This window comes from Tachysurus vachellii, chromosome 6 (genome assembly GCF_030014155.1).
Source record: "Tachysurus vachellii isolate PV-2020 chromosome 6, HZAU_Pvac_v1, whole genome shotgun sequence".
Lineage (NCBI taxonomy): Eukaryota > Metazoa > Chordata > Actinopteri > Siluriformes > Bagridae > Tachysurus > Tachysurus vachellii.
The window spans coordinates 3,477,171-3,490,882 of NC_083465.1; the positions used below are offsets into that span (position 1 = coordinate 3,477,171).

The following is a 13,712-nucleotide window of genomic DNA, read 5'->3' on the forward strand; positions in this document are numbered from 1 at the left end:
CAGAACCGGGAAGATCCGCACCAGTGGCGCCGTGCTGGACAGAGAGAGCGTGGATCCCCGAGCTGCGCAGCTCATGCGGACCATCATCATTTCAGCTACTGATCGTGAGTACAACAGACCCACACACACTCACACAGAAACACATTCAAGAATGTCACTCAGTTTCTTTTAGAAACTAGATTGTAATTTGGCATTATTAAGTTTTAAGCCTTTAATTACATGTTGGTGTAAGAGCGATATGGATTGAGGGTAAGCAGTACAGTATGTTGCACTGATTCAGTAACAATAAGGTAACACTTTATTTGGATAGTATAATGAAGCCAATCCTTTAATATCCATCTGCCATAAATCAGCTGAATCAACTGATTCTTAACATGTCAGATTATATTATATTGTGACCTGCATGTGAAATTGTGTTGGACTATAAACAAGAGGATCATTTATCCTATCTATAAATGATCCACTAAACCAGGTGCTAGAATTTGGACCATTCACATAAAGTGAAAACACATGTTTAGTAGTTCATAGTCTATAGAATGTGTATCAATGATCAACTAAATATCAAAAACCATACGCTGTTCATAGATTAACAAAAATTATTTGATAGGTTGTTTGGTGGATGGATGGATGGATGGATGGATGGATGGATGAATGGATGGATGGATGGGAGTGTTGGTATATGGATGGACAGATTGGTGGATAAATGGATGGGTGGATAAAAGAATGGTTGGATGGATGGGAGTGTTGGTGGATGGATGGATGGATGGATGGATGGATGGGAATGTTGGTACATGAATGAATGATTGCTGGATGGATGACGAGATGGGATGGACAGGTTATAGCCACACAGTGCAATAATCAATGCAGTACAGTACAGTCCATAAAACCCAGTGTTTATAAAGATTTTTTATATTGTTTGGCATTTTCTTCATTCTGCCTTCATCCCTACCCATCTAGTTAGTTAAATGCACTGTTTATTAGTGAATTTATAGCTGCAGTGTTTTTAAAACCTTGCCTTCCAAATCATAGATAATCATATTCAAAAGAAAGAAAGAGAGGCTAATTTATGAAGAATTATATTCTAATACTAATATAACTCAAGCATAATGAAATTGTTCTTGTAGCCAGACAGTCTTTCTATAGCAGACATGGTGTTCATAGACATTCTTTTATCCTATCCATGTCTCCTTGTCTCCTTGTCTCTGATCCTTAAATCGCTTCTCAAACCCATTTTCTTGTTTCTTAATCATTTCTTCCCCCTGAGTGGATTTAATGACTGAAAAAAGTCATGTTTGAGTTTGTATGTTTTCTACTTAACGCTCTACTGCCCTCTCAAGGTGGAAACCCACCACTGCGCTCTTCAGCCAGCACCACGGTCTACGTCAATCTGCTGGACCTTAACGACAACGATCCCACCTTCCTCAACCTGCCGTTCGTCGCCGAGGTGCCAGAGGGTCTTCCTACCAACTCGTCTGTCTTCAGGGTTGGTTTGAGTTTTCTGAAATTGTTTTGTTCCTTGGGCCTGTATTAAGCATCTGCAGTGTGACAAAAATATCAGGAAATGGCAATAGAAAAATTGCAAAACAAAACAGTTCACTCACACAGTGCTTGCTGCCAGGTGTTCACCATTTTAATATTTACAGCCCTGAATCATTGACTGCTTTTTAAAAACATATTAATGTTCTGCATGTTGTGGGCGCACAGGTGCAAGTACAGGACCCAGACGAGGCGGAGAATGGGGTCGTGACATTGGCTCTGCAGTTGGGTTTACCCCGTATGGACTTCCGCCTCAACAGCAGCACAGGTGTGCTATTTTCTACAGTTGTACTGGACCGTGAGCGGATCGCACAATACCAGCTGCGGCTAGTGGCTTACGACTCAGGGCAGTACCCACGCACCTCCACCAGCACCCTCACCATCACAGGTAGGATCCAGAGCAAGGGTCATAGCCGGAGAGAGAGCATTACTGTTTGGTTGTCTGTTTATTTTTCTATCAGACCGCGTCTCTGCCTAGTCTACATACCTGTCAGTTTGTCTATCAGTCTGTCTATCTTTTTGTCTGTCTGTTAATCAGTCCCTCTGTCTATATTTCTGTTTATCATTTCTATGTCTGTCTATTTATTAGCCTGCCAAATGTCAAAATCTTCTTCATCTCTGTCTGTCTGTCTGTCTGTCTCTAACTCTGTCTCGGTTTCTATAGTGTTGGACATGAATGACGAGACTCCTACGTTTTTTCCACGCCTGTACAATGTGTCGGTGTTGGAGAGCGTTCCACGGGATTTCGTGGTCGCACGGCTCAACTGTTCTGATAACGATGCTGGCCTTAATGCTGAACTCAGCTATTTCATCACAGGTTAGGGGTCAAAAGACATGAGTTGTAGTGTTAAGCACTACTACCTTTGATTTTGAGGGGGTTTGGGGAACAAATTTTATTTTTAAAGTGTTTAAAAAACAAGAAGTGTGTGTGTGTTTGATTGTGCAGGTGGAAATCAGGATGGAAAATTCAGTGTGGGCTTCAGGAACGGTGTGGTGCGCACTGTGGTGGATCTGGACCGAGAAATACAAGCCTCATACACACTCGTCATCGAAGCTATCGGTGAGCATTTATATCTGTGCCTGTCTGTGATTGTGTGTGTGTGTGTGTGTGTGTGTGTGTGTGTGTGTGTGTGTGTGTCTTGTCTCAGCTACAGGTAAGCTTTGCTAATCAGGTTCAAAGTTGCATGCAGCAGTGTGAGCATCTGAAGCACAACACCTTTACTTCTTGTGTGAACTGAACTGTGCACTGAGGTTTCCTGTTTGTAGTGAAACTGTGGGGCTAGAGGTGCAGTGTGTGTAGTTAATTTTGCATGCTCATTTTACTCAGTCACACACACATATGGCTATAAATGCACAATAGAATTTAAGATTTCATTTAGAAATTGTTTCTTGCTCTGGTTTCTGAGTATCATTCCAGGCCTATACTTTATATTGGATATGTATTATATATCTAATTATATTATATAGTTATTAAGCTCAAAAATATGAACGAATATATTACATATACAGTATTGTACTGGGTGTCTAGGCTTATAAAAAAAGAGTTATGTATGAATATAAAAAAATATGTCAGTTTAATTAACCAAAATATTTCAGATTTAATCAGGTAAATAAAAGTCTGACATTTTAAAATGTAAAAACAATTCGCTGAACATCATGGCAAACCCCTTCTTCTCACATATAAATTCCTACATAAATAATTACCTTTATTAAAAAATAAAAAATCCTTAATTTTAATGATATATTTTATTTTTTTATATGAAGTTATTAAAGATTAAAAATCTAAAATATATACTAAAAATAAAATATAATAACAGTTTTATTAAATATAAAAAATAAAAATACACTCTAGACTCACTCAAAAATATACTTACGGTTTTATAATTAAAGACATTTAACTTTTTTCTTAATACATCTGCCTAATTAAGTCATCTAATTAAGATTTCTTTATAGTCTGTTATTAGCTATTAGTCTGATGAGTTTAGTATTATTATTATAGCATTTTCATTTTTACAGTGCATCGAGTTCAACTGAGTTGATCGATTAAATCCAGCGTTATGGGATTTGATTGGTCATCAGTATGAATGTTAACTTCTACAATGTGTCGACTGAGTAAACTGTAGACACACGAACACAGACGTGGCTCCGAGCTCTGAACTTTATTGGGTAATTTTTAGTTGTTCAGATATTCAGATTGAGCGTTGCAATCTTTATTCAACGTTTATTCAACTGCCAGATGCTTTTTTTCTCCCAAAACCAATTTACAAGTGAGACAGAAAAAAAAGAAAGAAAAAAAACAAATAAAGACTTAGAGTGTAGATCATTGGCCCAACAGAGGTTGTAGGGCGCTTCTGGGATTCGAACCCACAATTTTTCAGTCATTGTTTCCACTGCGCTCCCATCTGCAAGACTCTCAGTTGGGTTAATGGTATTGTTTTTCCTGTAGATAACGGTCCAGCTGGGGACAGAAAAACAGGCACAGCTACAGTCTATGTAGAAGTGCTGGATGTCAACGACAACAGACCCATCTTCCTTCAGAACAGCTACGAGACTACGATTCTGGAGAACGTCCCGAGAGGAACCAGTGTACTACAGGTGCGAACACTAGTACATATAAACACTCGTCACCAACACTGACACAATGAGAAGAAATAATAAGTTTCATGTTTCTTATTATACAGATGTTTTAGCTACAGTTGATCACTGAGATTGACTGATGATCACTGATGATTCATCTCACATCACCTGAGAAGGTGTAATTAACCAACATTTTAGTTCAAGATGCCATGATGGATCTCTAATAAAACAGGAAAATTTGAAAAGAAAAAATGATTTTATTTTTCTTTTTGGTATGGAGTTGTATAACATAGCATGTAATAAATAATTTGGTTTGGGTTACTGTCAGAATCTTTTTTTTTTTCTTAAGATTTTAAGATGATGCAGAACAAATATTTGTGTTTCAAGAAATCTTGTAGCATGATCCAAGATTTGAATTCGTTTTATTTTGTTCAATTTAGTTTGTTTGATTTGTTTGTTTGTTTGAGTGATGAGCGGCTTGTCATACTAATAGAGTGGAATCAGGCTTCCCCGTGCTTTTGAGAGGAGCCTCAGACTCTGAGAATGAAATCTTATATATTTCTACAAACAAAGTCAAAGTGTGAGTCCAGACAGTGTGTCATACTTAAAACAAGAGAAGAAAAGGGAGATTATGAAGTGGCTAATTACAAATATTAAAACATGCATGAATGCCAGACATTTGTGTGCATCACTGCGACCTTTAAAAAAATGAGAAAAGAAAGGATTAACAAATTCCATTGCATAAGCCTGGTAACTCTGGTGAATGATGCTACCCTTGAATGTGTGTGCCTCAGCAGGAAACACACCTGCTGTATCAAAACAAAAGTATATCTAAAAACCACAAAACAGACTGCTAGACTGTATACAGGATGACTGTATGCTTTAGACTCTCAATTGCTGTTAAAATTCACTAAATAGCAACCTAAATGTTATAATGTTGACCTTCTGCACTAAACACTTTAATCACAAGCCTGGGCTAGCTGCACCACTCCTGGACCTTGGGTTGGGTTCTGGAGGAAAGCTAAAGTTGACATTTTGCTAAAATATGAAACTGAGTTGTTTACTGAGCGTTTTAGTCACTTAGCACTTTGCGTTACAGTTGTGTTTAGTGTTTATATCTCAGTAGCATATTGTAGCAAGCAAGGTATAGTCAGCTGCGCTTGCAGTTCGTTCCTGTCTCGCTCCAGTTGAAACGACAGCTTGGATTTCGTCACGGCAGAGCGCTGCGGAGTTCTCCGGAACGACTGGACCGAGGAAAATGAGTAGCGTCCGGATCCGAGTCGCTTCCAGAGTTTCAGCTGAGGCTCGCTGGATGACGCCTGTCGGTCGTATTCACTTTCTCTGGCAGCACATCCTCTGTCACATGCTCCAGATCTTCCTGACCTGTGGCATGTCGCCAGGACGATCACACACCCACCGAACACGAGGAACAGGCAGGCGGTCCCGATGATGGTGGGGAGCGGGTGATGGAGGGCAGGGTATACAGCACTGGAAAGATTAGATGGTGTGAGAGAATCGGTAAAAGTCATGAAAGGCATGAAGGTTGTATTGGCAGTGCTGTTTGTAGAGTCCATGTTGTCCGGATCTGAAGAGAAAATGAATGACAGAATGTATCAGCTGGTGCGGTCTGGACTGTGGATAATGCAAAATGTTTTAGTGCAGATTAACAGGATGTGGTATGATGTGGGTGTAGATGTGTGAAGGCATCAACTTCACAGAACTCAAATCAATTCTCTTTACGATAATGATGTTTTGTGTTCAGCAAATTGGAGGGATTCTTGTGCATTATGTGTATATATATATATGTGTGTGTGTGTGTGTGTGTGTGTGTAAGGAATAAAACAGGGAAGATCATGTGGTTATAGGAAAATATCCAACAACACCTTCAATTTACTTGTATAGTGCTTTAAGTTTAAAATGACTATTTATCCCTAACGTCTTTCCCCAATGATCAAGTCTGAGGTGACTCAGGCAGCAGTGGGTAGGAAAAACTCCCTGAAATTGGTGAGGAAGAAACCTTGAGAGGAACCAGACTCAAAGGGGAGCCCATCCTCATATGGGTGACACTGGAGGGTGTGATTACAAATATACAGTCAAACAAATGCTGTATTGGTGTAAGGATCACATGGAGTTCATATCTCCTCTTAGTATCACAGAGTCCAACTGGAGCTGGTAGATCTGTACACAAGGAAAAACTTCCTTAGTAAGAAACCTTGAAAGGAACCAGGCTCAGAAAGGATAACCATCCTCATTTGCGTGACACTGGACGTTTAGACTGTTTGCGTGTTGAGCGCAGTTCGGGTCTTTTGGGTTTTCTTGGTGGAAGTTTATCCCTTGATGCTTTTTTCAGGTGTTTGGTTTGGTTGATCTTAATGTTTACATGGAGGCTGGGCATTTTTAACGGTTTAGCCCAGCTAGTTTTGGTGTGGAAGGAACTTTAAGCCAAGGTTTGGGCCTTTTGTTATTTTGCTGCAAGTTGTGTCATTGCCTGTTAGGGGAAGAGTCGATTCTCAGCATGATTCACTTCGGCTTTTGTGTCATCTTGCATCTTAGTGAGTCAGACTGAAAATGATACAAACACGCACGCGTTATATTTGTCTAAATATCTTTACAAGGACCTTCCATTGACATAGTTTTTAATTCAGTTTTTTGAGAGAAATTAAAGTTTTTTTCTTATTCCCAAACACACAGCATGTTAAAGTTTGGGTTCATCACAGCTTAACCGTTTAAGAAAAACACACTGAGATGTGAAATTAGTCAGAATGCCAGAAATATCCAGAAAAAAATTACTCATTAGAGTCCATTAAACTCCATCAATAGCCAGCACATACTCACTGACTGAAATGTTCGGTTGAATATGGTCAGCTTGGAGCAATACACAACACACATAAAAGTAACACAAATCACAGATTATAAATGTGTAGACATTTCAGATATGTGTTTATCAAGAAACACAACTTTACCTTAACAACGCACTGAATGTGTGTCCTCACTGTGGTGCTGGCTCCTTTTCTGTCTTTCCACGTTGAGAAGAAGAGCAAACACTGAGAAGAAAAAGACAGACAGGCCCAAGAGGGAGCGCTCAATATCCTGACAAATTTGGATTGTAGTTCATGAAATGGTCAAGACGGCACAGAAAGATCAGACTCGCCATGTTTAAGCCAATGGCTCTTCTGTGCGTTAATCTAAACTGGCTACAGAGTGATATATAGTCACTTACTGATAAATAAAACACTTGTGTGAAGTTTCTGACCCCCACAGGACTAGATATGGTACGACCCACTCTATTCATCTATCTCAGAGTGACCCCCAACTCTTTATTCTCGCTCCTTCCCTCCTCCCGTTGTGCCCTCTTTCTTCTACTCGTCCCCAAAACCTTTTATAAAACTAATGAGTCTGAAGAAGGGGCCCTGCTCAGTGTGTGTGTGTGTGTATGTGTCTGTGTGTGTGAGTACCTCTGAGTGTGTTTTTTCTGATTAGACCTCTTTTGTGAAGTTGATGTTGTCATGGCAACTGCTAACTAGTGACTGAAAAAAAAAATCAGAAATCAGCCATTTGTTTGTTTGTTTGTTTTCAGAATAATCATTCTAATTTCATCAGACAAGTTTTAACGGACAAAATGTGTGTATGTGTGTGTGTGTGTTTCTATGTGTGGACAGGTCCAGGCCACAGATGCAGACCAGGGAGAAAATGGCAGGGTTCTGTACCGAATTCTCTCTGGTAAGTTTATTTCCTCCCTTTATTTGTGAGGTTTTGGTGTATGACTTAACAGCCTCCTGACCCAGATGATGTGACCGCACAACCCAAGAATAGCCAGCACAAGTTGGAATGGTGGAGTGATGCATTGCACAAGAACGATAAACAAAAATAACACAAACAAAAACAGTCGACGGAAGTCATGAGAAACCACAGGCACATAAACACTGGGTAATGTAGCCTTAGAGGAGACTTCCTTCACTTGTGCACTAGATCAGCTGCTCATATAAGCACAACTGTAGATCAGATAACCCCGATTATTACACCACAGTGCTGATGAGGAGTGAGTGAGCATAAGTTGCTGCAGTGTTTAAACTCCATTGGAAATTTTAGAATATAATAAACAAGTAGGTCAACTGCTCCTTTACAGCTCCAGGGTTGCTGGATGTCTGAATAGGTTTCTTACGGGTTCTCCGGTCTTCTCGCACTTCCTGAAACCCTACCGCTGGTTGAATTGCTGTTGAGACTATAAATGTTCTTTCTGTGAATATGATATGAATATTTCCTGTAATTCATTGTCCCTTAGATAAGCTCTGGACAGGATAAAGTGATTAGTAAATGTGAGTGAGTGACCTGTCATTTTTACTGTAGTATATTGACCAGTGCCGATGGCTTGTTGTGAATCAGCAGAATTGATGCTGACAGCTCACTGTGGTATTGCTTTTGCTGGTAAATTGCAAACTCTTTCAAATGTTCGCTAGTTCAAGCCTCAATTTGCAGCTGTTTTAAATGTGCTATTCTTCTTGTCCAGCGCTGTTGTTTGTCTGGTCTTGTGGTCTGACAGTTATGCAGGATAAATTACTCTGAAGGCACAGCGCATTAAAAAATAACCAACACCACACTTTCACACACACACACACACACACACACACACACACACAAACTATCATGTCAGTGTTAGTGCTGTACTGCAAATCATCCACCACCCTCTGAATATTCCAGTTTAATTAGACAAAACTGAGTTTAGTCTTTTGAACTTGACTGTGTACAGTAATGTGTGTGTGTGTGTGTGTGTGTTGTGTAGGTAACAGTGGTGGTCAGTTCAGTATAGACCTTCTGTCTGGCCTGATCACCCGAGGACAGCGAGCTCTGGACAGAGAGACGAGCAGCTCACACCTGCTGGAGGTGGAGGCATACAACAGTGACCAGGGCAGCATGCGCAGCTCTGTCAGGGTATGTGTGTGTATGTGTGTGTGCGTGTGTATGTGAGAGAGAGAGAGAGAGAGAGAGAGAGAGAGCGAGAGAGTGTGTGTGTGTGAGAGTGTGTGAGAGTGATTGTGTGTGAGTGAGTGTTTATGAGAGTGAGTGTGTGTGTGTGAGAGAGAGAGCGAGAGAGTGTTTGTGTGTGAGAGTGAATGTGTGAGAGTGTGTGTGTGAGAGAGAGAGTGTGTGTGTGAGAGTGTGTGAGAATGATTGTGTGTGAGTGAGTGTTTATGAGAGTGAGTGTGTGTGTGTGAGAGAGAGAGCGAGAGAGTGTGTGTGTGTGAGAGTGAATGTGTGAGAGTGTGTGTGTGTGAGAGAGAGAGTGTGTGTGTGTGAGAAAGAGAGAGTGAGTGTGTGTTTGTTTGTGTGTTTGTCTGTGTGTGTGTATGTGAGTGTGCTTGTGTGTGTGTTTGTGTGTGTGTTATACATGTGTGCATGTTATACTTATTACTATGTACTTAATGAAGAAATTCCTTTTCCATGCAAATTATTGTCCTTCTCAAAGCAATATATTTAATTTATGAAAGAATGAAGCATGAAGAATGAAGCATGAAGCTTTCTATCCATTGATCTCTGCAAGTTACATTTCTGTTGATCAATTCCAGCTGCAGCTATTCCTTCACCAGCCTCCCCCCCCCCCTTTTAAGTAAATAAGACTATCAACATATTAACTATGAACAGTATTTTAAAATAGAGTTCAAAAAAGAACATAAAATAAGATTGAAATTAGATTAATAAGGAAATATATTCAGTCTACTGTAGAGTAAAGTGGAAGGTAAAATCTAATAATGGACAATATATGGGGAGAAGAATGTGCCATGTGAACACAATGGCTGATATGTTGACATGGGTAAAAAGATTATGGATATAGTAAAGTGCAAAGTGTGGGTAAAAATTATAGTGTATAAATTACACACATTTTTATTCTGTTTATATGGAGCATCCAGCATCCCCTCTGTATTCTGCATTTATTATTCATAAAGAGTCTAAGAATGATCTCAGAGAGCGATTCATTTATATTAAACATTTCTAATCTTATCTTAAGAGTGATTCAAGAACTATAACAGTTTTTATCTTAGAGATAAAATCTTAACCCTGTTACTAGGTATGACACATTCTTTTGAATACTGTGATTGGTTGTACAATAAAAAAAATAGGAGTGCTTTTAAAATATCTATTTTAACTATCTAAATTAAATATCTATTATAAATGTTCACTTTTGTCTCTGTGTTAAGATATTTGAGGCTATATGCTGTACATATTATCTCTAATATGATTGGTTACAAAAATAATCCATATTTTATACATTTCTTCTCCCTCTTTACCTTTCGTCCATTTTCCTCCTCTGCTAAAGAAACTCTTAAAAGTCGTCCTCATGACTCTTAAGACTTTTTGAACTTATGAGCTCTTTTAAGGGTTACGATGCTTTGTGAATAACTTTTGTCTTAACTAGGATCTTCTCTTCAATTTTAGAGGAAACCCCCACATTTCTAAGAATTGTCTCTGACCATAGCTTTGGCACCAGGTCTCCATCACTGTCTCTGTCACACTGTGTCTCTGTAGGTGATAGTGTACGTGGAGGATGTGAATGACGAGCGTCCCGTGTTCACCCAGCAGCAGTATAACAGACTCGGCCTGAGAGAAACAGCCGGAATCGGCACCTCTGTGATCGTGGTACGAGCCACTGACCCAGACACCGGTTCGTATGCTGCTTTAGATTCCTTGTGCTATACTGTACGTACACAGTCAATCAAAAGCAAATGATTTTCAGTTGCTTTTTATTTTCCTATCTCCTTTGTGAAAATTCTATTATTTTCCGATGAGATCAGTGGTAGCCTGACTCTTGGAGCTGGGAAGGATAATCATGGAGTCAGTGTTGTGGAACTCACAACACGGCTACAATTATTAGCTGAATTGAATTTAATGGGTTTAATCCAAACCTCATTAACTCAACAACACGGAGGCTTAAATATGATGTCAGTTTAATCCTTATGACAAATTTGACAAAAATGTGTTCTGTGAATGAACAAGGCATCAACAGATGACCAAAACATTGCTGTACACATTCTAATAATGAGCCGAGTACAGGAACAGTTAAATTGCAATATTTTCTCAGGTTAAAGGGGTTCTATAAGACCCACTGAGTGAAACGAAACTGGAGATGTGCGATTGGGTGACACACCTTATGTGGTTTTAACGGTTTTTAGAACATTCTGTTGCTGCCACATTGTTTTTCTGAGTTGCCAGAGTAGCCAAAATGCATTTGCTTGTCTGTATAACATGTTGCAGGACGTCAAAAGAAGCTACTTAAGGGCATAAAGGTAATGTTCTGTAATGATCTGTGGATTTGTTTTGTAGTCCTATTCTGAGAACATGGCAACCTGCACGCTGTGTTATTTTTTCCATGACACACAACTCCAAGGACATCTGAAGAGACTTCCTGTCTCACTTGTCTGTCTTGCTCACTCTTATGTGTTATTTCTATTAGCAATAGAGCTGTATGTGATTTGTCTGTCAGATAAACATTTTAAATGTAACTTATCACAGAAATATTCCTACAAACGAACCCTAAGGGCCAGAGGTCTGTAACCCCTTGAGACCACCATCAAGACCATGAAATCCGACTCAGACAGACTGAATCTGACATCCTTCTGACTAGCAAATTAAAGTGTTAAAAGAAGACTCATTATCATTGTTTTTGAGCTAGAAAATTGAAATATATTTAAGAATGATTAGATTACTGGCATAGGGACTCTCCTAGAGCAGGCCTTCTTTTTCAGCATTTCAGTTTGCGTAATTACAGCACAAGAACATTTCATATGGTTTAACTCATCTGTCTCGTTCTTCTCTGTACATCTACGTGTAGGAGATGGAGGTGCTGTTTCCTACGCCCTTATCTCGGGTTCAGACCGTAAATTTGAGGTGGACATTAGTACAGGACTAGTGACCACAGTGGATTACCTTGACTATGAGACCAAGACCAGCTACCTAATGAACGTGTCAGCCACAGACCAATCGCCTCCCTTTAATCGGGGCTTCTGTACTGTATATGTCACTCTGCTGAATGAGCTGGACGAGGCTGTGTCATTCATGATGGCCGGGTACGAAACGTCCCTGAGGGAAAATATAGCTGGCGGAACGGAAGTGATCCAAGTGCGAGCTCAGTCAGCAGATAATCTGAATCAGCTGACGTATCGTTTCGACCCGGATACGTCACCCGCCGCTCTCGCGCTCTTCAAGATCGATGCTGTCACGGTAAGAAACCTTAACCTGGGGCTAAGAGTGACACTGCAGAGAGGAATACTTAAAGCCCAGAAGTAATTTTAGTTGCAGTTAAATGAGGTTTATGTCTCTTTCCTAAAATGGATTTTAATCTTTTACTTTGAAGATTGCATTTTTTTTGTTCCCGTGTGTGTGTGGGTGTGTGTGTGTCTCACAGGGTCGGATCACTGTGACTGGTCTGATAGATCGAGAGAAGGGAGACTCCTACACTCTCACAGTGGTTGCTGATGATGGAGGACCTAAAAGAGGATCCACTGTGGTAAACTTCTGTAATCTTCTAGAAACTTCTATAATCTGAATTCATCGGAAGGTGAAATGTACAAAACTAACCAAAATGCTTTCTCATTACTTTTTCCTAACACATTGTGCATTTGTAGAAGGTAAGTAATGATTTACTATTACAGATTGATTGGAATCGTATATATATTATGGACAGCACGTTACTGAAATCTTAATTAACTTCTGCAGAATAATTACTATTCGTGTTCTTTTTTTTTTTAACAGGTGTCCATCACCATTCTGGACGAGAATGACAACAGCCCCGAGTTCGACCTCACATCAGATTTAACCGTTAACGTTCCAGAGGATACACCCATTGGTCAGAGGGTGGCCATGGTGACGGCACGGGATAAAGACGCCGGGAGGAACGGACTGGTGAGAGATTGAGAGAGAGGGAGAGAGAGAGAGAGAAAAGCTCAGTCCTACAGTGGGATCTGAGATGAGATCTAATCTTGAATAAGGACATATTTTGACTTACTTATCATCTTTAGCTTGTGTTTTATGGCATCGGTTGATTCTTCATTCTATAATCATTTTCTTTTTTTCTATCCAGGTGAACTTTACACTGGTGGCAGGGAACATGAGGGATATATTTGAGATCCGAACCATCAACAACACATTTGGAGACATTTATGTAAACGCTGCTCTTGACCGAGAAGCAGTGGACCGTTATCTGCTGAAGGTCATTTCATATCTCATTGTTACTGTTAATGAAGTGCACCTTAAACATAAAGAAGATGAAAGCATCATCTAGCACTTAACTAATAGTTAGTGGTTAGTTAGCAGCAGACATTTTAATGAAAAAGTTAACATAAAAGTTAATTCCTTACATTTTAATCCATTTGCGTTCCTGTGTATTAGATGCTACTGTGATACATCCAGCAATCAAAAACAAGCTACTTAATGAATGATATCCTAATTACAATCTAATTCCTAATTTTTATTTTTATATAAAGCAATGCTTTATGTGTCTGAGCTTTTGTACTATTAAACCCTTTTAATAGTAAGGTTACACTTTTAATTCCTAAGATCACGGACTAACTAATCATGTGTCATGGCCTTCAGACCTGCAAATTTCA

The 13,712-nt window shown here is 39.6% G+C and overlaps 2 protein-coding genes across 5 annotated transcripts in view; both read left to right on the forward strand.

Moving 5' to 3' along the window:
* The window catches only part of LOC132846765 (cadherin-23-like), a 100,463-nt gene extending 87,706 nt beyond the window's left edge, over positions 1-12,757 (forward strand). Inside the window, exons 22-32 of the mRNA XM_060871483.1 lie at positions 1-104; positions 1,338-1,483; positions 1,705-1,924; positions 2,201-2,353; positions 2,483-2,596; positions 3,983-4,131; positions 7,773-7,833; positions 8,894-9,042; positions 10,636-10,771; positions 11,939-12,327; positions 12,512-12,757. The exon at positions 1-104 is cut by the window's left edge and continues 86 nt beyond it. Coding sequence (XP_060727466.1) covers positions 1-104; positions 1,338-1,483; positions 1,705-1,924; positions 2,201-2,353; positions 2,483-2,596; positions 3,983-4,131; positions 7,773-7,833; positions 8,894-9,042; positions 10,636-10,771; positions 11,939-12,327; positions 12,512-12,652 — 1,762 coding nt within the window. The 3' untranslated portion in view covers positions 12,653-12,757. The remainder of the gene's footprint in view (positions 105-1,337; positions 1,484-1,704; positions 1,925-2,200; positions 2,354-2,482; positions 2,597-3,982; positions 4,132-7,772; positions 7,834-8,893; positions 9,043-10,635; positions 10,772-11,938; positions 12,328-12,511) is intronic.
* A 77-nt stretch (positions 12,758-12,834) lies between these two features.
* Positions 12,835-13,712, forward strand: part of cdh23 (cadherin-related 23) — a 37,270-nt gene continuing 36,392 nt past the window's right edge. For all 4 annotated transcript variants that reach the window (XR_009648571.1, XR_009648573.1, XR_009648572.1 and 1 more), the window contains exons 1-2: positions 12,835-13,008; positions 13,187-13,315. Coding sequence is in view for 1 of the 4 variants with exons in the window: in XM_060871789.1 (XP_060727772.1) it covers positions 12,967-13,008; positions 13,187-13,315 (171 nt within the window). In the remaining 3 variants the exon portion in view is untranslated. The remainder of the gene's footprint in view (positions 13,009-13,186; positions 13,316-13,712) is intronic.